This window comes from Sapajus apella, unplaced genomic scaffold (genome assembly GCF_009761245.1).
Source record: "Sapajus apella isolate SASKATOON/1434 unplaced genomic scaffold, GSC_monkey_1.0 scaffold32, whole genome shotgun sequence".
Taxonomy (NCBI): Eukaryota; Metazoa; Chordata; class Mammalia; order Primates; family Cebidae; genus Sapajus; species Sapajus apella.
Genome location: NW_022436972.1, coordinates 24,300,000 through 24,325,265, shown reverse-complemented (window position 1 = coordinate 24,325,265; position 25,266 = coordinate 24,300,000). Strand labels below are relative to the sequence as shown.

Sequence of the window (25,266 nt, the reverse complement as noted above, 5' to 3'; positions counted from 1 at the left end):
AACACGAGTGTTGATAGCAGCATTATTCATATTTGCTGAAAGTCCCATCGGGTGATGAATGGATAAACAAAATGTGGTATATTCATATAATTGAATATTGTTTGGCTGTAAAAAATGAAATAGTGAGTCATGATATAACATGGATGAACCTTGAAAACATTATGGTAAGTGAAGGAAGCAAAAAAAATTCCCCCATTTTATGAATCCATTTGTGTGAAATGCCCAGAATAGGCAAACACATAGAGACAGAAAGCAGACACGTGGTTCCAGGAGACTGAGGAGGAGGAATGCAAAGTAACTATTAGCAAGTATGGGGTGTAGAATTAGGGGGTGCTGATGTTTGCATAACTTTGTGAATATATTCCAAAATACTGAATTGTATACTTCAAAAGGGCGAATTTTATGATGTGTATTTTTCAATACAAAATGTCAAAAAATATTTTCTTTTTTAGGACAGAAAACTAGTTAGTATGGGGTTATGATTTGAATCCAACACCCATGCACTTAGGGTCATCTGTGCCAAGACCTCTGGGCCTTGCTAGGCAGCATGTGGTCACTTGAAACTGTCTCAGGTACCCAGAGAAAAATGGTTTCTGTTGGCCGTCACTATGTCATCTGCGCACAGCTCCGTGGTTATCTGCTTGTCATCAGAGACTAATCTAGACACAAATTCATGTTCATGTCACACAGCCATCCTTGTCCATGCCACTACTAAGATTTTGTTACAGGGTCAAGCTTTTGTGTCTGATTTGCTCTTCCCTTGAGTTGGAATTGTTTCCAGGTGGTGCCTCATCTCTCATGTGGATGGATTAGGGGTGGCCTATGCCACCAGTCTAGCAGATATGGCAGAATTCCTGCTCAGCTAAAGCTGAGATGCCTCCTCTGCTGCCCTATGACCATGGGAACTAACATGAGCCCTAGAAATTTATTTTCCCTGAAGTATTTTAAATAGGATAGACTTTCTCATCTTCAACCTATCTACACACCCACCCTCCACCCACTCATTTATTTGTACATCCATCCATCCATCTGTCCATCTATCCGTCCATCCATCCATCCATCCGTCTGTCCATCTGTCCATTGTGCATTAATTCCATTTGACTAACCCATGTTGAGGGCTCTTTGCAAAGTGACTGGCTGAAGCAGTTTTGCCTGGGTTTGGGAACATGGGCCAAGTGATTTTCTCTAAAGTTGTCTAAGGATTTATTAATCTATGTGTCTTACTGGGTTGTGTGCAGGTAGGAATGTTTGGCAGCCATGATGATCTGCCAGAGAATCCCAGGCAGACTCACAAATGCTGAGACGGTTCTGATGCTCCCTGATTTCCCTTTTTTCTTGTTTTTGTTTAGGCCATAGAACAAGCCATTTTCAACAAAAGGACTTGCAAATTTCTGCCTTATGGCTTCTTCTGCACAGGACAGACCTTTCATCACCAACCCAACTTGTAATCTTGGGTAAAGAAGGTTCTCAGCTCATTTTCAAGAAGATAAAAAAATGCAAGGAAAACAAAAGAGCCACATCATGAAGTCGCTCCACATAATGAGACCTGCTCTGTTGAGCTGTCATTACCCTGGGCTCCAGGCAGGCCTGGGCTGTCTGGCCAGCCTGGCCAGGCTCCCATCTTAGCCCTGGTCCGTCAAGGTTGGGGTCAGCAGCTAGCTGGGCCACCATGGTGGCTGTTAAGAAGACTGCTTTTCAGGGCTGGGCCTTGCCTATAGCTGCTTGGTTGGATGGTGGCAACTGAGAAGAAGACTCCTTTGAGGACTGCCAGCTCAGCTACCCTTGGGACATTCCAAATCCAGGCTTTTGCTTGAACTGCTTTTACCCTCCCTTTCTCTTGGGGCTCCTTGACTCCTCTTGGCTCATATGGGTCTTGCCTGCTTATCAGAGCCAGAGCTCGTTCTGCCTCCCAGGCCCATGGTGCCTCCCCATCCCTTTGTTCAGCAAAAATTTATTAACCACTCTTCCAGGGCCAGGCCAAAGACAAACAAGACTTCATCCCTGCTCTTGTTCCTCCCACAACAGGGAAGGCAGATATGAAAAATTGACAGGACAGTGTGCTGAGCACTGAGAACCATTCTTACTGTCCTAGAACCACAGAAGCTGGTGTCAAATGCTGTTGAGTTATTTCTCCGCACTCCTGTGGTGATGCATCCTGTCTTCCCAGCTGATTGAAAGCACCTACAGGAAAGGGTCTTAAATTCCTTCTCTCAATTTCTGAGTGCCTTTCATGGTGGTGACCCAATAAATTGGTCCTTGAATTAAAGAGCTGTTCAGCAGCGAGGAACTGTTTTCTCCAATTCTTTTTTTTTTTTTTTTTGAGACAGTGTCTCGCTCTGACACTGGGCTGGAGTGCAGTGGTGTAATTGGAGTCACTGCAATCTCCTCCTCCCGGTTCAAGTGATTCTTCTGCCTCAGCCTCTCGAGTGGCTGGGACTATAAGCACACACCACCATGCCTGGCTAATTTTTGTATTTTTTAGTAGAGATGGGTTTCACCATGTCGGTCAGGATGGTCTTGATCTCTTGACCTCGTGATCCACCCGCCTTGGCCTCCCAAAGTGCTTGGATTACAGGCATGAGCCACCGTGCCTGGCCTCCAATCCAAATTTTACTTGGATTTCTTGGTCTTTGTTTTAATCTGCGACCATTAGGTTATGAGAAAAACAACAAACCAAACCTCCTGGATTAGTTAGACTGTTGTGCAAACTGGTAAGGATCTCTGCTACACACCGTCACCCGGGATCTTAGTCAGCTTGGCCTGCTATAACAAATTACCATGGGTGACTAAGTGGATTAAACCACGAACATTTACTTCTCACAGTTCTGGATGCTGGGGTGTCTCCATATCAAGGGGCCAGCAGGTCCGGCGTCTGGTAGGAGCTGGCTTCCTGGTTTACAGACAGCCATCTTCCCATTATATTTTCACATAGTGGAGAGCACGATGGAGCTCTTGTCTCTTCTTATAAATGCACCAATCCTGTTAATGAGGGCTTCACCTCATGAGTTAATCACCTACCAAAGTCCCCACCTCCTAATACCATCACAGCAGGGTTTAGGATTTAACGCAGGAATTTTCAGGGGAACATAAATATTTGGTCCATAACACCCAGGAACCCAGGCTCATGAAGCTCTGCTATCTTAGAGCTAAAACCCATGGTTTTCTCAGTCACCCCAATTCTGTGAAAGAGAGTTGGAGGGTTGCCTACTGACTCCTACAGGCTTTAGCCTACTATTGACACATCACTTCTGCTCACAGCCCAGTGGCCAGAACCAGTTGCACGGTCCTGACCTAATTGCAAGGGCCAGAGAAACGTGAGATGTTTGAGCACTAAACGGCTCTGCCATAGCTCCCAAGTTGGCTTACGCAGAAAGAGGGTGCTGGGAGGACACCAAGGCATCTTATGGGCCTCCATCTAGGAAGGGGGTTCCTCTGAGCCCCCAAAGGAACCACAACAAGTTAGGACCCACGGCCATGTTCTTAGAGTTCCAAGGTGCCGTATTTGTTTCTCTCTCCTTCAGCCAGCAAGTTGACTTTTTCTTTATTCTTTTTGGGTGGACTGGGTTTCTTTGCTTTTCAAATAAAATGGGAATAAGAACAGTCCCTGTCTGAAGGAGTTGTGAGGATATAATGAGTTTATCCATGTAAAGTGTTTAGGAAGTGCCTGGTGCATGGGAAGTGCTAGATAAGAGTTAGCTATTGCTATTACTTTATGTAATGATAATAGTAATATTTTTAATTATTCTCCCTGCATATGCCATAACATGACCCCCAGTCTTAGCCTCTAAGACTCCCCTCCAGAAAGAACTGACTCAAAAGAGCAGTTCTTTTGGGAGCTATCTGAGTGCCTAGCTGAGTCAGGGTTCTCCCTGGGTTTGGGGAGAGGGAACAGGCCAGGAAAACATCCCAGATGGGCTCTATTATAGTCTTTAAGGCAGTTCCAGTGCTAACAGGCTTCTCAAGAGAAACTCATTGCAGAGCAAACTACTCGGAGCCACTCCTAAGAAAGGCCATTTCACCTCATCCAGACAGGCCATGGCAGAGCCTGAGAAACACGGTTTTCACCAGGAAACAAATTCATGATCACAACCATGTGTGCAAATCACGCGGCATGCATGGGCTGTGCATGGTCCTGGCAGAAAGAGTCCCAGGAGAGGAGTGACCTCCATGATCTGCTCCTGCACCCCCACTGCTCTGCCTGGGGCTTTTCTTTCATTTGGTTCCGACTTCATTCATCCAAAGAGGCTGCTCTGGGCTCTGCATCTGCTCTGAGGTGTTTGACCTGGATGACTTGGTTTCTAAACAAAACTGGTCAAAGAGACCCTCACCTCTTAGGGGCCCACCTCCCTCTGAGGGCTTAAAACCAAATGCCCCTGCTTTTGGGGCAGTGAGAACTGAACATGCCACTCACAAAGAACCTCCTTCATCCTCTCCAGAGGAGAAGCAGAAACAGGAAGTGCCTGGTGCAGAGCCAGGATTCCTCCGTCGTGGATGTGAAATGTTCAGGATGCCCCAAGGCCGCCATGGTCTGGGAGTTTTGTGTGTAGAATGCTCAGCTTGTCATCTGCTGCCTGACAGGAGGACAAGTGAGGCTTACAGAAAGATGCTCCTTCAGACAGAGCAGCAGTACAAGCTCCCTGAATCAAGATGAGTGGGACGCCATCCCAATAAACTTTTCAGATAAATCAAGATCCCAAATGAAAACCCCAAGTCAAACTCCAAATGCCTCTTGAACTGGATAGCACTTCTGGTTTATGAGGAACTTTCATTATTTTATTTCAAACCTCACATGAACACCAAGAGATGGGATTATTATCCTCATCTTAGAGGTGAGGCAACTGATGCTCAGAGATACCAGAAAACCTGCCCCAAGTCATGGGCTCACAGGGCAGGCAGGCCCAGGATTCTGCACTGAACTTGCCGTCTCTGAAGCCTGCACCAAGTAGACTTGAGTTTGGGTTTCTCAGGTGTTCAAGGCCTGGCAGGATGGAATTGACTACGCAAACTAGGGTGTGTCTTCTTATCTCAAACGTCAACTTCTCTCTTCCTTCTGTGCTCATCTTTTGGTTTGTCTGACATATAGAATATTTCCACGGTGCCAGCCATGTGGCCTTTATTTACAGAAGACCCAGGTGGGACAGTCTAGTTGAATGATGTCCAAATGACAGGACAAATTAGATTGTCAAGGAGAAGGGCTGAAGTTGTTTTAAGGGGGAAATTGTGTTGTGAATCTTTCTTTATGCACTTTGTGGGTAGGAGTAATGAAGTGGGGCGGAGTAATTTGTCAAGCAAGGAAAAGAAAACACAAAACTGGTTCTCCTTAGAAGAGGGAAAAAGAGAAACATCTTTTTTTTTTTTGAGACTGGGTCTCATTCTGTCACCCAGGCTGGAGTGCAGTGGTGTGATCATGGCTCACTGCAGCCTTGACCTCCCAGGCTCGTGATCTTCCCGCCTCGCCTCCCAAGGAGCTGGGACCACAGTCAAATGCCAGCATGCCCAGCTAATTTTTAAACATTTTTTGTAGAGATGGGCTCTCCCAGCATCGCTCAGGCTGGCCTTGAACTCCTGGGCTCAAGTGGACCTCATACCTCGGCCTCCCAAATTGTTGGGATTACAGGCGTGAGCCACTGTACCCAAGGAGAACTATCTTAAAGAAAAAAAGGAGCTGTTTTTATTTTTTGTTTTTAGAAGTCCACATTCATTTTTTCAGAGCCACTTGATCCTTTTAGTGCTAAGGAAATAATACTCAAAAGTTTTTAAGGACTGTTATACAACGGCTTCTTCCTAAAGGCTGAATCACAGACACTTCAGAAAACTTCTTAGTAGGGGAGGCTCCACTGAAATGTACTCAATACTTGTACTTGACAGGAGGGATATATTTCGATTTTGAGTTTAGCAGGCTCACATTGATCTCATTTCAGTCCTTACCTGGCTGGAGCTCAGGAAATCCAACGCTCTTTTCACAACTTCCTCATGTCTTGGGCCAAACAGTGGGGCATGACCCAGGCCCTGTTTCTGCAAGGAAAGAGAAGAGGCTCCCAAGAAGTGTAAATTGTCTTCCTAAAGATCCACAGTATAGGACAAGAGTTCTCTTGGTAAATCGAATTAGAAATCAAAAAAAAAAATCTGATTTTGTCCAACTTCAAAGGCCTTTCATCACAGCTAGGAACTTACCTCCCTAACATGCATGCTGCTCCTGCCTCCATAACCCAGAGGTCAGAAAGGCAGAGCACTTCCCTAAGATAGAGGCCAAAATAGAAATGGAAAACTGGATGTCTCTGAACAAATACGTCTAAGGAGAACGAAGCCACTGCCATCCAACCCCAGCACAGCCTTCAGCGAGTGCTCTTGGGAGGCCTAAGAGCAGAATATATGCCCAAGGCAAGAATGTCACCCCAAGGTGCCCGGGTCTCCTGCCCTCACATTGTATCCCAGGCCCCAGTCCTCTGCTTGGGCGATTCTCCAAGCTGCAAATGCCCCCAGCCAATTCTACTTCCTCAACCCATCACAGGCTCTCTGTTTAAGGACCTTCCTACCAGTAGAGGTTAAGAGGAAAGCATAGGAATGAAAGAATTCAGACCAATAGGTGGGTGATGGTAGACTCTCAGGGCTACTTGTAGCTGAAAAGAGAAGCCCCTTTTTCAGGCAAACACCACAGTGCAGATAGACTTCAAATGCTGAGGGGCAAGGTGCCAGGCCAGCTGTGTGGAGCTGCATTCCAGCCAAGTGATTGAATACCTGCTTTCATGCGGTTTTGTGGAGCTGCCGCAGTCTTCCCCCTCTGCAGAGTATACCCGTTTCTTCCGGTCGCCACGAAAGGTCATGCAAAAAGAGATTCTTCAGTTCTGGCACTACATATTTAATATCAATTCTTTGTACTTGAGCCTGCAATGTATGGACATGCATATTCTATCAGCCTTGAAAATAGCTTCTTAAGCACTGGAGCCCTGAAGGAAACTTTTCAGTTAAAGATCCTCTCTTCGCCAACTGCCAAATAAACAATTTTATTATTCAACCCATGGATCCATGAACTAAACCCTGGCCTTCCCGAGTAGCCCCTGTCATCTGCTTTTTTATTTTTTGTGCATGACACCCTGGATCTGCGCATCCGCTTGCTGCAGGAGCCCTTGGATTCCCCAACAGCCTCGGGCTCTGTAGGAGCCACCCCTAGGAGGCAAGGGCAAGGCCAAGTCAATCAGGCTGCTTCCCCAGCTTTACAATTTGATATTTGTTGGGCCTGCAAGTGTTCCTTTCTAGGCCATTTTCAGGTCTGAATTGCATATGGGCCATAAAATCTTTTGTAAAAGGAAATGGATCAACCAGCTTTGTTGAGACTCATTCTGTTTCTGGAGTCTTGATGATGAAAGACTTAATTAGTGCTGGAATAAAGAAATGGTCAGTCTCATTAAGTTAACAGCAGTATTTATTAATACAAACATATTGCACTTGAAAAATCCAACTTTAATATCCTGTCTGAGTAAATACACTTATTTTTCTTCAAGCTTCCATCAGTAAGCCTTCATGTATGGCCATGATGTCGTGAGATCAATTATACAAAGTACTCTTGACAGGCTCATTATTTTCTTGCCATATTCTGGCCTGCATAAGGAGCAAACTTGCTTTAGGATGTTCAGAGAGACATTGTTCTCTTCCATTTCCAGGCCAAACCCCAGCTACCATGACTTAATGCTTCAGAGCTACATTTCATACAAATACATTCTTGTATTCTGAAACTCCTCTGTGGTCACACCCACCATCTTTGGAGTCTGAATTTATTCACACACTCTGTTCCTTCACAGAAGGAGCTAGCAACTCCAAAGCACTTCCACTGAAGCCTTTGAGGGAAGACTTCAAGTCTCTGGCACCTGCGGAAGAAGGGAATCTTGAGAAGTAGCTGACACTCCTTAGAGTTTACATGTCTCCTTAGTAAGATTTCTTACAGCAGAACATGACGTTCTTCCCACCCTCAGGATCCAAACCACTTTACAAGAGAGTTATACTTTGCTCTGAGTGGCCAAATATCACAAGCACCACTTGCTTTTAAAATTATGTAGCCCTGGCATTCCAAAGCCAATGTGCACCACCATACAAGAACAGATGTGGTCTCTGAAGGCACAGGCCCCAGGCAGTGCTTAGGTCCCAAAAAAGAGTTGTCAAGTCATTCTCAACTTGAGATGTTTGCTTGGCAAGCATTTTTTTCCCCTCTGGAGGAAATTTTGTTTACAGGATTTAACAAGTAAACACACACACACACACACACACACACACACACACACACACTCTCATTGTTCAGCTGCAGAACAAAGGCCAGCTGTCGGCACATAGTAGTTTTCCAATTCCTGATCCTTTCTGATTTCTCACTGTGCCCATCAGCAGACATGTAATTCTATCTTAAGGTAGCAAGGTGCAAAGCATGATACTATAGGCAGAAATCTTGTAAATAACTATCAAACAGAAGGAATCTGTTCAGCCGACAAGGGAAAGCCTCCTTTGTTCAATTTTGATGACATTTATATAACTTTTAGTATGCATTTTCAGTCAGTAACATTATTTTGTTAAGGCAGTTGATATAGGTGCCAAAATCCTTTGCATACTGGGAGAGAGCTTACCTTTTGTGTGTGGGTTTTGGAGACAAAAGTTGCACTGAAGTGTGTGGCTCTTGTAAACTATACAAGGGACCAAGTCAATTCCGTTTGAGATAATGGAGCAGTGGATTTTCATGTCCAACCCCTTTAATTCATAGGTTTAATTCAATTGAGACCCAGAAGTGATTAGCCCAAGTTTACACAGGTACTTAATAGCTGAGCAGGGTTTAGAACTTCCTTTCCACAGACAAATTTTACCTAGAGTTTGCAATTATTTCCCATGATAAGCTGGAAAATTGGAATTCCTTTCCATTACCTGTAGTACTTTTGCCATAGCAAGTCTTAGAACAAAAGAAAAGGCAATAGGTTTTTATGGCTGGGTGCAGGGGCTCACACTTGTAATCCCAGCACTTTGGGAGCCCAGGGTGGGAGGATTGCTTGAGGCCAGGAGTTTGAGACCAGCCTCGGCAACACGGTGAAACCCCATCCCTACAAAAAAAAACCAAAAAACAAAAAACAAAAATTAGCTGGGCATGGTGGCACGCACCTGTAGTTCCAGCTACTCAGGTTAAGGCAGGAAGATCTCTTGCGCCCAGGAGGTTGAGGCTGCAGTGAGCTATGATCATGCCACTGCATTCCAGCCTGAGTGACAGAACAAGGCCCTATCTCAAAAACAACAAAAAAAGGAAAAAGAACCTTATGATATAGTCCTGACCAGAAATTGGACTTAAGTATTTTAAAAGCCATATATATTATGGGTTGAAAAAAATTATTAAAGTGGACATTTTCTTTTTTAAATAATATTAAAAAGCTATGTACAATGTATTAAATATAAGTCAACATTTGATTATTCCTAAGATGAAATTCCAGAAACAAGTTGTCCAGGCAGAAAAGGCGGGCTTAGAATTTGTGGAATATCTCTCATAATTGTGATCACTGGAAACAAATAGAAATGTAACAAATAAGCCACTATTCCTGTTGTTTCCCTTGTCTGTTTCTCCCAGCTTTATTCACTTAGAAATTTAATTTTGCCTGGTCTGACAGGCCCAGGAAGGAGCCAGGTGGAGGGAGGGTGGAAGCCTCTGGGGTTTGCCTTTAAGGAACAATGACAATGCTGTCTACTGAAAACCACTTCCAAACGGCTTTCAAAGCCCAAGAGTTTGTTTAGAGAAAGTCTTGCCGGCATTGATGGATTTCTCCTCCTCTGTCAGTTCACAGGAAAGAGTGTAGTATAAAGAATTAAGTGATTCATTCCAAACATCTGATGGGTTCCCTTCAAGTACTCCCCCTCTGATCCACTTCTTATGGTTGTGTTGAGCCTCCCCATCTGTGATGAGGTCATTTTGTCGGGCACACAAAGGATTCTAGGGGGAATATGCATCATATACCGCAGCTATTCACAGCATTCATTCCTCCTGGCTGCTCACGGTAACAATGAACCTTCTCAGCATTACATGTGCTTACTGAGGAGACAGGGGTTAGAGCCTTTCAGTGGAACCCCCTGAGGCACACAATGCATTTATTATAATGTCCTGGCCCTAAGAAGGGCCTGGGAACAGCTTGGAGTGGTCTATAATTAAGTACATTTAATAATAAATGCACACACTTCTTAGGTATTGCAAGATGTGAAAATAAGCTCTTATCTTCTCAATCTCAATTTCCCTTCCTCATCATCTTTCCCCTTCACAAATCAGAAAAGTCAGGATTTCTGTGCTTTTTAAAAAATAACAATTGCAGAGGAGGTCTGGCTGGTAGAGAAGGGTAAATTAAATTACTTGAGAACATTCTTTCCATGTCAAAAAAATGGCTTCTGCTTCCTCAGGTAGTTACGCATGGGGAGGATTTGTTAAAGACTGGCTGTGCCTTTAATCTCCCTTGGATTCCACTTCCAAAGGCTTTCAGGGGCAGTGACCCGCTAGCTAAGGGGCATCCCTTGGGGTTAAGCTGCCGCTTGGAAGGGCACTTCCTCAGATCGCTGCCATGCCTAGCAGGGAAGGAGCAGTTAGAAGTGTTCCCCCGACAGTGTCCCATGTCTTTGGTCCCCACACCTCTGAGTGCTCGAATATGGGCAGACAGACTTTCTGAGTAAAGGGAGAGGAAGAGAGCTCTGTGAATGTGGACAGGGAGAAGTTGCACTGGAGGAGAAGAGAAAAAGGCAGCAGGAGTGTGACATGTACATTTGTGAGACACAGCAAGAGGCGTGGGACTGTGAGGGACACACAGGCATTAAGAGGCCAGGAGGCTGGAGGCCCAGCTTTGACCTTGCCTGGCTGTGAGTGTGGCCAATTTTCTTGAAGTTCTATATGCCTCAGTTTCTTTACTTGTGAAATGAGGATGTTAATGGTACCATGAATACTTAGTAAAAGGTCTAGTAACAGGAATCTGAACAGGGAAAGTGACTTAAGTTCTCTGAGCCTCACTTTCTTTATCTGGAAAATAAGGTTGAAAATACCCCTGTTACATGCATACTTGTGAGGATGAATGAAACAACGTATGAAATCCCTTAGCATATTCCTGGTACATAGTAAATAATCAGTAAGTGCTAGCTGCTGTTGTGGTGACTGCAATTACATTTTAAAAGACACATATTGGATTGAAATTGTTTGCATCATTGGATTGTTCAATACATGGAGCAGGCATCCATGCAAGAAAGTCATGCAAACTCACTAGCTAGTAACACACTGGAAATCAAATTGCTTTTATTTATTTGATAGTTAAAGATAGGGAGAGGAGGTGATGGAACAAATGGGTATTAGCTTTTCTTCTCTCCTATAATTAAAATGAAATTATGAACCTGTATAATTTCAATATATATAGATGAATAGGATAATATTAGTAATAAGACTATTATTAATAGTCTAACTTAAGACCAGTTTTTTCTACTCATTGGTGCCCTAACGTTTCTTACTTTGCTATCAATGATGAAGAGGAGTTTTTAAGTTATATGGTTAAACATATAACGACTTCTGCTGAAGCATTTGATTTTAAACAAAGTGATATTGAGCCTACTGATTAAATAAAGGTTGGTCTAAGAGTGTGTGGGAATAAGGTACATTTTGAAAGAAAAAAAAAGAGGTTTTTAAAAAAAGTTGTTTTCTTTCTTTTTGTTTGTTTGTTATAGCTAAAGAAATCTCCAATCACCATTCACTTCAAATATACCACCTTGATTTTACTTTTTTTACTTTGCTTTAGGTAATTTTTATATGAATATTCTCAATAAATAATTTTCTTATAAGCATTTATTATTTTGAGCATTACAGTTTGGGCCCCAAAATGGAGTACTGTGAATTTTTGAGAGAAGAACAAGAAGAAACAGGAAGCCTAATGCAGGACATCTTTCTCCTCCCACTCTAGCAGCAAGGAGAAGAGGACATTTGCACTTTATTGTTTCAGAGGCTTTTAAAAGTTACATGGAAAGGCAAGCACTCCAAGGATCTTCTGATTGCTTCCGGCTTTGGCCAGGAAAATGAAGTTATTGAGAACAGCCAACCTTTCATAAAATACTGCTATTGGATGGACTTTTTGGTGGGTTAAATATTATAAAATCATTGTATTCTGGTCAATACAGAGCAGGGAGAAAAAAATAATTATTGGATAGGAGCATTTTGGTGAGTTTTGCACAGACTTGGCATCTTACGTCAGAATGTGATATCAAAGGCTCAATTTGATGGGGTTGCTTTTCTTATCTTAGGTGACCAGATGATGTGTTAAGGCAAAAGCAAAGTATTTTTTCCTCCTTAGGTTTTTGGAAACAGACCAAACACATAGTTCTCAAGACCACCTTCCTTTAACCCCAACCTTTGATAAAGTGCAGGTCAACTCGCTTCACCTAATGACTTCTAAATTCATTAATGGAGTATCTTTCCATGTTCAAGGTTTCTTCTGGCTGCTTTTCTGAATTCTCATATCTGAGCAAGTGTAGGAAGTCCCAGGAATGCCAGAATCATCCAGTCATTGCATGGGTTCACTTCATCCATATCTTCTTTTTTTCAGAACACTCTTTATTCTTGTCTTATTTCAAATCCTGGTGTCATCAGGGTGATGAAGGGCACTTCTTAGACACTCGATAACATGGTGGAGGTAAAGATCTGTTGTAAAATCTGAGGAATGTCCTTGGTATCCATGGCAACAAAAGACCGACCAGCTGGTAAAGTTCTCTGAAGCCTGCCAGGATGGAAACGGAAAGGAAGTTACCATTGTAAATGGGGCTCCCCTTCCTCCTCCTGCCCTGGCAAAACACAGGCTCCTAATCGTTTCTTAGGAAAGGAAGTTTTTACTTTCTAATATCTTGCTCTCTTCCTACCATTGAATTTGCTGTCGTCATTAAGCAGTGAAAGGCTTGGAAGAGTAACAAGGAAAGCACAGCAAAAGCAGTGAACTGAAAGAAAGGTCTTTTCAGTGAGACAGTCAGTGAATTTGAAAGGAAAAATTTTCTTCCTTTCATTTCTGCCATTTCTTGATATTTCATATTCCCTTAGTAGAACAGAGCCCTAGGGATTCATCTGGGATCAGCTCACCTCCTGGGTCTAGCAAATATGTTGACCTCACACTGTATTTCTAAGTACTTTACCTTCCTTAGAAAACAGGCCTCCAAAAAAATTGCCCAGCCAAACCCTGAGTGGTTCTTTCTCCCTTTCTTTGCCTCTCTCTCTTTTTTTTGGTCTACATCACACAATATGAAGTGCGATCTGGATTATCCAATTGCTACTTCAATGACACTGAGGTTATACAGGCTTATGAAATTTTTTCCAACTCATTTTTAAGTGAATTTTTAAAAACTTATAACAGGTTTTGATTTGAATTATCCTTAAAAATAACATGTCATTGAAGTTATAATTTTTTGAATACTAATTTACCAGTTGGAACAAAAGGCCATTTTGAAGGCAATAAAACTGCAAGACACAGTTCTCTTCAAAAGAACGCCTCCTTTCACCATGCCAGTGAAGTCTGGCTTTGGAATGACATTTAATAAAATTCAATCATCCTGTGTAGTATCGTATATTTGGCATGCTTGGTAAGCCAGCTAATTCTGCAACATATCTGTTGCCAGTGGATGTTGGACCATTTCCCTAGGAAACCACAAGGGTATTATTGTGCTTTCTTAAGTATTCAAACAGGATCTGTTCACTAGAAAGACAAAATAGTCATTTCATCTCAACCAGTATTTGTGGAGCTTGTTGTCTGCCTAATACTGGGCTGATGCTGAGGAAAATCTGGGTGGAAAAGGCATAGTTTGTGTTTGAGGATATGGAGGTTCTCAAAGATGCAAAGCACTAACTCATAAAAACTAAGAAGAATGCAAAGTCATGGCATAAAATGACTGTTCTTAACCTTACTCTGCAGCCTTGAAGCAAGACAAAGGGAACAGAGAGAAAAGTGCTAGCATTCTGGATACGAAAACATTTCCAATCTATATAGGACTCTACACCACAGAGCAAGACAGGTAAAAAGGGTGGAATAACAAAAAGGTAGGCCCTTTGTGCTTTAGGCAGGGATTTTTTTTTTTTTTCAAAGATTTACTTTCACTGGTGCTTTGTGCTTCTTACAGGTATTTTAAACACAGAAAAACCATGAACTCTTTCTGTTTGTAATTCAAAAAGATACATGTTAGTGTGTTCAAGTTATGAAAGTGTTTCCAGATCTCTCCTTTCAGATCATACCCACTGGTATTTATTGTCTGATAAAAAGATTTTCTATTGAATATTCAGTATATTCAGTATAGTATCTAACTATATATATATTATCTTATGTTGTTGCCAAGTGTTTCACCTGCCTTGTCTCTCCACCAGTAAGAATACACGTGAGTGTGTCTATTTATATATATATATATAGGCATACATATAAGGTAGGAGATGTCTCTATGGGAATATAATACATATATGTGTGTATATATATGTCTACATAGGTATAGACATTCATACACACAAACACACACATCTCCTATGCTAGGAAAATAGTAGAGGTTCACTATTTTTAATATGATTTGAACACAAAATGATTAGTCCGAGCTTAGGGCCTTGTGCCAAATGTGTAAATACTACCCAATTTATTACTGGCAAATCAATTTGTTAATTATTTATTATTGGCTTAAATATGAACTAAAAATAATTAATTTAAAATTATTATTGTTCATCTGAACAAAAGCTAGAACCTAACTAGATAGCTCAATAGATTATAGTCCTTGAGGGTAGCAACTCTCGTTTCTGTTTGTCCTCCGTCTCCCTCACTGTTCCTCACTCAGCACCTCATGGTACTTTGCCTATAAAATAAGCATGTGTTAGTTACTCAGTATCTCTGTACCTGTCCTTTTCTGTATACTCAGATGACACTTACCTGGTTGCTTGATCACCTAAAGATCCAATAAAAATGGCAAAAGCATTTACTTGAGGGTCTCTTGTGAGGATTTGAGCAAACTTAGCAGGATGTATTCCATATCGTGACAGATTTGCGTCACTCAAGACTATGACAAAGTACTCATCAGCCTCTTCTTTGACAATTTCCTTGATAGCATGTTCTGTCCCTTCTAATGTGTGGTCCCCACTCATGCAGAACTGAGAGTGGGCATGCATTGTCTGGAGGCAAGAGAAGTCACACAAAAGCCATGGATGAGAAACTTCTTTTTTAACAAATATGATTATTTTCCTATTGACCATGAGAATGCATACATACCAATTATTACCCATGAGTAGTAAGTTCTAAGTTAGTTCTATTTAATTTGCATGTTTGAGTGAAAACAGTATACAGTGATATTTGTATCTGGCATCGAATTTCATTAGACATAGAAATCATTCCAAAATTATCACAGTAGGTACTTGGTTTTAAAATGCAAGCTTCCACTTCAAGTGAGAAAATATAAGAAAATATAAAACTTGGTATCACATTGGAGGATGAAGATGACAAAGGAGGAAAAAAAGGAATGGGTTGAGTTTCCAATAAACAAAGTTATAATACTAAAACATTGTATTCACGTCAACAGCAATGGAGGAAATTTACTTAAAATCGTGATGGATAGGTTTCTATTGGAGACTTATGTTTGTGAAATCAAATTCTACATAAAATTGAGGACAGAGAGTACTCTAAAAGCGGTCATTCTGCTCAACAATGACATGACTCTGTACCTAGAAAACCCTAAAATCTGATCAATGAATTCAGTAAAGTCTCAGGTTACAAAATCAATATACACAAATCAGTAGCACTGCTATATGCCAACAATGACCAAGCTGAGAATCAAGCCAATAACTAAATCTCTTTTACAATAGCTGCACACACACAAAACCCTAGGAACATGCTTAACTAAGGAGGTGAAAGAACTCTACAAGGAAAACTACAAAACACTGATGAAAGAAATTATAGATGACACAAACAAATGAAAACATCCCATGCTCCTAGATGAGGAGAATCAATATCTACAGGTTCAATGTAATTCCCTTCAAAATACCATCATTATTTTTGAGAAAACAATCCTAAAATTCATGTGGAACCAAAAAAGATCCCAGATAGCCACAGAAATACTAAGCAAAAGGAACAAATCTGGAGTCATCACATTACCGGACTTTAAATTATACTAAGGCTATAGTTACCAAAACAGCATGGTACTGGCATAAAAATGGGCATGTAGCCCAATGAAACAGAATAGAGAACCCAGAAATAAAGTCAAATACTTACAGCCAATTGATCTTTGACAAAGCATACAAAAACATAAATTGAGGAAAGGACACCCTATTCAATAAATGTTGTTGGGAAAGCTGGCAAGCCACATGTAGAAGAATGAAACTGGATCTTCACCTCTCATCTTATACAAAATCAACTCAAGATGAATCAAACACTTAAATCTAAGACCTGAAACCATAAAAATTTTAGAAGATAACATTGGGAAAACTCTTCTGGACATTGGCTTAGGCAAACAATTCATGACTAAGATCCCAAAAGCAAATGCAACAAAAACAAAAATTAATAAATGATATCTAATTAAACTAAAAAGCTTCTACACAGCAAAATAAATAATCATCAGAGTAAACAGACAACCCACAGAGTGGGAGAAAATCTTCACCAACTATGCATCTGACAAAAGACTAGTATCCAGAATCTAGAAGGAACTCAAACTAATCAGCAAGAAAAAAAACAAATAATCCCAACAGAAAGTCAGCAAAGGATATGAATAGATATTTCTCAAAAGAATATATGCAAACAGCCAACAAACATGTAAAAATGTTCAATATCACCAATCATCAGGGAAACGCAAATTAAAACCATAATGAGACACCACCTTACTCCTGCAAGAATGGCCAAAAAGGCAAAAAATTGATAGATGCTGGTGTGTATGTGGTGAAAAGAGAACAGTTACACTGCTGGTAGGAATGTAATCTAGTACAACCACTACAGAAAACAGTGTGGAGAGTCCTTAAAGAACAAAAGTAGTTCTAACATTCGATCCAGCAATCCTACTACTGGATATCTACCCAAAGGAAAAGAAGTCATTAATATTAACATGAAAAAGACACATGCACACACATGTTTATAGCAGCACAGATAGCAATTGCAAAGATATGGAACTAACCTAAGTGATCGTCAACCTATAAGTGATAAAGAAAAAGTGATATATATACACCATGGAAAACTATTCAATCATAAAACTGAATAAAATAATGGCATTTGCAGCAACTCAGGTGGAGCTGGAGGTCATTATTCTAAGTGATGTAACTCAGGAATGGAAAACCAAATACTGTTTGTTCTAACTTATAAGTGGGAGCTAAGCTATGAGGATAAAAAACAAACAGTGATATAATGAACTTTTGGGACCAAGGTGGGGGAGGTTCTCAGGGGGATGAGGGATAAAAGACTACATATTGGGTGCAGTATATACTGCTCAGGTGACGGGTATACTGTCTCAAATTTCACAACTAAAGAATTCATAACCTAAAATCACCTGTACCCACAAAACTACTGAAATAAAAAACAAATTTTAAAATGGGTCTTTCTTTTCCTTCTACTGCACATGTAGGGGCTGAAAAGAACCGTATAGGACATATAAGGGGGCCCAGGATGTAGAATCTCAATCTAATAGCAAGTGCTCTAAAAATATGTAGGGAACGAATTTTAAATTCTGTATGGTGGAGAAAATGATTTTAGGTGTGATGGGTGTTTTTTCAGTTCAATGACTGAATGTTTATGAAACAGTCTTTTTCTTTCCTGTATATCTACTATTTCTTCAGTGAATCTTTTTAGTCTTTACCTAATCTGATAGAAGTTTTCATAATACAGAGGTAATAAAATGTATTTACCTTCAGAATTTCTAATCTTTGCTTATTGTCCTTAGGGATTTTGTTAGTTGGAACCAGGCCAATGTTGTAGCCATCTCCAGAGTGTCCAACGATGTCATACTACATGCAAGAGAACCAGAAAGTTACAAACTTTTCTCTATGAAAGAAGAGTCATTAGATCTTTAATGTTCAACTCTTAGGACTGTTATTGTCCAAAGTTGCTCAACATATGGCCATAAAGAAATGCAGTAAGATGAATGTGTGATTAATTCCCTAATCTCATTACGTACATGAGAAACTCCTGTTTATCGAGAAAGGCTAGAGCTAGGAGTCAAGTGCAACCCTTCTACAGAATCTGAAGAAAAAGTCTGGGGTCTGAGGTAAACTATAATTGGGGTGAGGTGGTTCCCTCCAACTTTGAGTTGCATATACCATGTGCAAAATACTGCTCTACGTGTTGTAGAGCGATGCAGTTATTTCTTTTCATGACTGTTCCTTTTAAAATGGTGACTTCTCTGAAGGTGAGGCCACAGCTTATTTCTCTTTGAATTGCTAGAATCTAAGAGAGTGCCCAGCACATGTAAGAGTCTGCAATCAAGTTGGAGCCATAAGAAGCTTTCCCTTTGCATTTGGGCTACGTTCTTCTACAAATAAGCTGTTTGAAGCTGGAATGCAATTTTTCCCCCTCAGCAATCATGGGATAAATGGTGGTTAGCCCATGCTAGCTGACAAAAAACTTTCCATAACATAATTGAAAGTACTGTGTTTTAAATGGAAAGAAACAGAAAAAAATTTGGCTGAAATTGTTATTATGCACAAATAGGAAGTCAGAAAAGGGGTTCCTGGGGAAGACGAGTCCCATTATAGACATGCTGAACTTGTGTCCTGGGAGAGAGATGAGGCTGGGGGTGAAGACCTAGCAGTTCTCCCCAGGAGGGAATAAATGGAGGCCCATATATGATGTCTAAATATGTAAAAGCTACACATCAGGCTACCAACTGTTAAATAAAATATGTCCTCCTACTTTGATAAAATGTACGTTATAATAACCTGGAAAGCCAGGGCCAAATTTCAAATACTTGGGTTCCTGGAAGTTCTGTGCTAGAACATGACCACATGGGTAGTACTGGCCCCTGGCCCATAGCCCATGCCCTTCTCTTCTCATAGCTGGCTCTGTCCCACCACATGAGGTACCTCAAATGCAGGTGTGTGGTCACACAGTGTTCATATCCACACTCCATCACTCCACCATAACCAAGTAACCCCTTGCCCACCTCTCAGACCTTGGGGTGCCCACACCACTGGCCAGTCTGTCCTAGGAAAGAAGCCCACGCAGGACCTGGAAGCAGGCTTGGGGTCATTTGATGAGGGCAGTTCGGGGTCCCAGGTACCAGGAACATGATCTAGAAACAGGCTTTAAAGGCCCTTTAGCCTTATAGACACCTCACCTCATGGGAAGGCATGGTCAGAGGAGGGCCAGAGTGGGACCACGGGAGGGGATGGGAGGGTGGGAGATTATTCTGTGCCTTGTTCAAATGTAAAAGAAGAGTGAAGGAAATTTATCAATGCATTGAACAGGTTGACAATAAATGCTTTCTAACGATATAATACATTCCATATAAGAAAAAAAATTATCCTTAGTATACTTTGCTATTAATAGACTGAAAAGGTACCAAATAAAAACTGAAACCTAAAAGCAGTGAGAATTGCTCAGGGTAGGAAATTTCTGGTTTCAGTATATGCCTGACTAAGGGTTCAGTGGTAGGATTGGCACAGATGTGGAGAGAGCTTGCCTAATCCTTCCATGGAAGCATACTTCAGGGAGCCCTGACTGATTTGACAATGGTCATGGCAGGAACTGTTTGTAGCCAAGAGAGGAAAGTTCTCCTGAGAAGGTGCCAGGCAGGTTGCTTTCATTATGGACTGGTGAAGTAATCTGTTAAACAGGATCTTACACATGAAGTAATAAGATCAGTTCCCTGACATAGAGTTAGGTTTCTCATATTGGGCTGAGGTAAGAGGGCTATGAATGTGTTTGATTTTTCCCCCCTCTTTTAACTGATGGCTAGAGTTCTTTCTAATTAGGTGACAGTGAATGAGACTATAGAAATCTTTGATCATACGGTCTGTCATAGATTCAATGTAACTGGTCAAATAGCAGTCAACAAATACAGTTTTTAGCTGGTCTTTATGAAAACAAGATACTGGCTGATTAAAACCTTCAAAAATATTTTAGCAACCATCCATCACCTGATTGAGTGATTGATATATGGCCAGGAGAAAAAAGTATACTATACTTTTCTATGCAAATGAGACAAAGAAAGGTGGATTGCATAATTCATTTTCTTCCTTCTTCCCTTTCTTTCTTCTTTTTTTCCCTTCCCTTTTCTTTCTCATCTCTTCTTTATTTGTGGTAAGGAAAGTACTATTTGCAGAAAGACCAGCCTTTGTCTGTGCCTCATGAGTACTGCAAAGGCTTGAGAAGACACCTAAGCAACAGGATGGGGCTTATAAAATAGTTTGCAGGACCTGGTTTCTCATCTTCCAGATGCTCTTGAGGATTATTCTGTGCCCAAAGTCAATGAAATGCTTGGGAGGAATCTAAAGTACATCCAAATGTGGACCATTCCCTCGTGTTATTACAGATTATATTAAGCTTCCATTACCAGCAATACTTCTCCACTAAAATTATCTAGTATTTGCTATCCAAGGATTCCAACAGGTTTTACAAACAGTAATTGGCTAATCCTCAAAATTGTTTGGGTTAATGGAAAAGATGCATACTCTCATTCATCTCCATTCCCTAACTCCTAAATCTGCTATTCACCTGATCTGGTTTCTGTGATGATCATTGTGAAATCCAACTTGACAGGGCTTTGAGCATGCTTCCATGGAAGAACGACAGGAATCAATAAACAAGTTCTCCACTGTCATTACCAATGACATTTAGATCAGAACTTTTTCTGAGTAGCTCAAAATTGTTATGATCACAATTTCTCCACTTTTCAGAGCATCCCTGAAAACCCTGTGCAGTCTCACGTTTAGCATTTAACATAAATATTAAACCACAGTAATAAAGAAAAGCCTCAACTGCAGAGGACCAATTTAAATACTTTTTTGCTCTAGAAATCTGTTTAAATGCTCTTTGGGAAGTGTTGTTCACTTAGAGAAAAGTATAACAAATAAAAACAAATGCTGAAATGTTTATCAAAGACACGATTTATCATCAAATAAGAAGGATGATTTGTAATGTTTAGAATGCTTAGAACAAAGTGCGATTAGCATTTTTATGAATAAGATTTATGTGTAAATTTCTATTAGGATGGCCAACCATTTGCTGGCTTTAGGAGCCGCTATGCTTTATTATACAGCCACATTATAAGTAGCTATGAGACAATCATCTAAGGCTATTTACGAAAACTACTTCTAGAAATGTAAATACACTGTTCTCACATGGTGCCACTAACTATGAGCTACAAAGGATCAGAAGATAAACATGTTATTTCAAAAGTCAAGAGAAACGCCAGAGGAACCCTAGTGTTAGTTAGCTAATAACCTAGAGCGTTAGCTGGCTAACCTTTCTTCATATAATGTACGCCAACGTGAAAAGAATAATGTCCTGAAAGGTCAAGGATTCTAGACTTGGCTCTGACGTTAACAAGCTTTTTGACTTACAGCAAATCACTTAACCTCTCTAAACCTTGTTTCTACCTTGTAAACACTGCTGGCCTAGAAAGTTTCTAACACTGTATGCCTGTAAATCACTTTACCTCTCTGACAACATGGGATAAAATCTGTCTTACCACCTCCCAGGGTCATTGAAAGGGTAGGACAATACACTTAATGACTTTGTAGTTTGTTACAGTTTACAAAAGGCTTCCATATATCTCATCTCATTTTGATTTTCTCTACAACCTTTGGGGTAAGTGTTAACCTTATATCACAAATGAAGAAATTGATGCTTAGAGAGACTAACAGACTTTCTTAAGGCCATAGATCTAGGGTTGGTTAAACCCTAGGTGCTCTGATTCTAAATCCATTTTGGTTATTTGTTTTTATTTTTTGGTTTTCTTTTGAGACAGGGTCTTGCTCATTGTTCAGACTGGAATGCACTGGTGCAATCACAGCTAACTGTGGCCTCAACCTCCCGGGCTTAAGCAATCCTCTCATTTCAGCCTTCTGAGTAGCTGGGACCACATGCATGCACTGCCACACGTGGCTAATTTTTGTATTTTTTTTTTTTGTAGAGACAGGGTCTTGCTACGTTGCACATGCTGGTTTTGAACTCCTGGGCTCAAGCAATCCACCTGCCTGGCCTCCCAAAGTGCTGGAATTATAGACATGAGCCCTGTGCTTGGCCCAGTGTTTTCACTATAGAGAAATAACTACTTCCCCAGCTACTTTCCCCTCCCATCTCCACTTAAGTTTTTGAATGGTTGAGTTGGCCAATATTTCCACATCGACAGTTGAATTAATTCTGAATTCTTGTTTAACTTTGAATGGACTCAGAAAAGTATGTACTCCTTCAGTCCAATCTCCATGTAGCAATAAGAATTTATCCACAGCCTAAACTGATAGGATGACTAGTCTCCATTTCTAAACCTGTGAAACATTCCGGAGGTACTGGAAAGAGGTTAATTATAGACACTAAATTAAGTTCTTGATAGAAGAAATTTCCCTGGCAGGTGCTGATTTGTGAGTCATATGTTTTCATTTTCTTCTGGGGGTTAACTCAGCCTTTCCGACCAAGGTATCTTTGAGAAAAGTTTGTCCTTTATACCTCCCTTGGATGGTGAGGTGCCAAGGGTAGGAGAAGACAGAGTACCTTATATAAATAATACATTTGCTCCTGAATCACAGTTTTAAAAAAAACCCCAATTGAACAGAAATAAAATGGCTATAAGAAACAGGGATGAAACATCAACTAAGAGGCCTGAAGTGGAAGTCAGAGGTGCTGGCTTTGCACTGTAACTGTGTGACCTTGGGCAAAGCATTGAAGCTTTTTCAATCTTCATTTTCTCTTCTGTAAAACAAAAAGGTTGGTGAAAATAATTTCCAAGGTCACACCTATCCCCCAAAATTCTGTATAAATTTAATGGTATGTTTAAGAATTGTAATGAACAAGCCTGCTTCTCTGAGTTTTAGGAACACCTAATGCCTTGTTTTCTTCTGTCAAGGGAGGAGTGAATCATCTAAATCTGAGGGTCAATGGCACCTTTTCCAGAAAGAAAGCCCTTAGAGCCTGTGAGAAATAATAATCCAGTACATGATCCCTAACATAATGGCTTTCTAATTATTTCTTTCCTTTAAAAATTTGTTAGCAGTGAAACCCTTTCTCCAAATGAAATACTGCAAAAAAGCTCAGCTTATGAAACTTCATACGCTATCAACACACGCGAAATTGCAGTTGAATTGGGGATCGGGCAAAAAGTGCTGCCTTCTCACCTCCCCACCCCCAAATATCCTTCAAAGGTTCTTGTTACATGGTTAGAAAACCACTGCCCTAGAATATGGTTTATATGCCTTCACAGAAATAAGAAGTTTGAGTTTCTTTCTTTTTTTTTTCCAAAGTGTAACTTCTGAATAAGAAAATAAACCTCTTTTCTGGTGCCACTATTTGAGTGCCTAGTGGAGAAATAGTTACCTAACTTTGGTATTATTGAGTGCTTTAAAAAATATTAAGCCATTAAGAGCCTTTGAAAAGGAGGTCTATTTCAAGATTACAGTGAAAACATTCCCAGGGGCTTGGAGAAAGCATGAGGAACAAATTGGAATGAAAGTTAATAAAAAAAATGCTTCCTGATGAAAAGACAGTGGTTCCTACAAACAGTACTATTCCACTTTTCACTTTAATTTGAAGCACTACATGAACATTCAGGATGATGCTGACTAGAAGAGTAGAGGAGCTTATGCTGATTATAAGCAAATGATGTTGCTCTAGTCTTCAGTGATCTGTTGTGAATGCTATTCCTGGGAATAGCTGAATTCAGTTGGTAGAGCAATTATGAGAAACTTTAAACACTCCAAATGGCTTAGAGACGTGTCTTGCCGCTGAATTACCTTTTCTTCTTAGTAATTCTTGTCTAGGGTCCCTGTGGTTTGGCACAGGTCATGACAACGTGGAATAAAATATGGAGGCTGACTCCACATGATCCTCTGAGACCTAGACAGTAATGGCCCATGGCTCAGGAGCTATGGCCAAGCCAAGCAAAACACAAAGCAGATGCCAAGAGAGATGGAGAGCATCCAGATCACAGACTGGGTCAGTGGCTTCTGAAGGTTTCAAAGTAAATACAGACTAGAAACCTTTACAACTGAGGTATGACTGCAGGAAGACAATGTTAAGAACTGTCTGGAACTGGGGGCTGGGGAGTCTCAGATCATACTGCTGAATTCCTATTGACCCCATGTATGATGCGATTCTGGGCTATGGAATATACATTTATCTCTAGGAGCTCCTCAAACTGTCTTCTGTTCATGCATCATTTTCTATTTTCTGAGTAAATTAAATCCTTTTGTTAGTTATTACTCTTCCTTTTATGCCTTACCCAAATGAGAAAATGAAAGTATTCAGTTGAATATGATCATACAACATAAAATACAGAACAGAATGCAATGGTACACAGCCACTGAATGTATGTGCATCAAATATCTCTGAGAAGAGACCAGTAATTCCACTAACAGTGGTTGCCACTGGAGAGAGGAGCTGGGAGCTGAGATTGGGGTGGGGTGGGGAGAGGCTTACTCTTCACTCTTCCTCCTTTTATACCTCTTACACTTTGTGCTATATGCACCCATTACCTATACCCCAAAACATTTTCAGTCAGCCCTTTGTATATGCAGATGTGGAGTCCATGGAGAGGAAGGTCAACTGGAAGACTTGAGCATCCACAGGTTTTAGTATTTGAGAGGGGTCCTGGATCCAACCCCTCATAGATACCAAGGGACAACTGTAATTATAAATAGAAACACCTCTTATAGAATGTAAGGAGCCCCATCCTACCTCCTTCCTGACCTGTACATTGGCCTGGGGAGCCCTGGCAGAGATTGGGTGACTTGTGGGTACTTAAATCTCAGACACTTTGGCAGAGGTGGTAGGAAGATGATACCAAGTCTCCAATGTGTCCCATATGGAGAAAAGGCCTGTTAGGAGTTTTGGAAATACAGGGAATATTGGGACAAGTTAAATGGCACCATGAAAAAGCAACCAGACAAACCCAGTATAAGAAAGTCTACCCCATCTTAAAAATAAATAAAAAAAAAGGCCAGGTGCAGTGGCTCACACCTGTAGTCCTAGCACTTTGGGAGGCCGAGGTGGGTGGATCACCTGAGGTCAGGAGTTCAAGACCAGCCTGGCCACCATGGTGAAACCCCATCTTTAAAATAAATAAATAAAATTGAAAAAAAAAAAAAAAAAAAAA

At 40.8% G+C, this 25,266-nt stretch overlaps 1 protein-coding gene across 4 annotated transcripts in view; it reads right to left on the bottom strand.

The window, feature by feature from the left end:
* Nucleotides 1-11,256: 11,256 nt before the first annotated feature.
* The window catches only part of VWA8 (von Willebrand factor A domain containing 8), a 389,600-nt gene continuing 375,590 nt past the window's right edge, over nt 11,257-25,266 (bottom strand). For all 4 annotated transcript variants that reach the window (XM_032294792.1, XM_032294790.1, XM_032294793.1 and 1 more), the window contains 3 exons: nt 17,867-17,965; nt 14,919-15,157; nt 11,257-12,749 (listed from right to left, as the gene is read on the bottom strand). In XM_032294792.1, the coding sequence (XP_032150683.1) occupies nt 12,641-12,749; nt 14,919-15,157; nt 17,867-17,965 (447 nt within the window). In that variant the 3' untranslated portion in view covers nt 11,257-12,640. The remainder of the gene's footprint in view (nt 12,750-14,918; nt 15,158-17,866; nt 17,966-25,266) is intronic.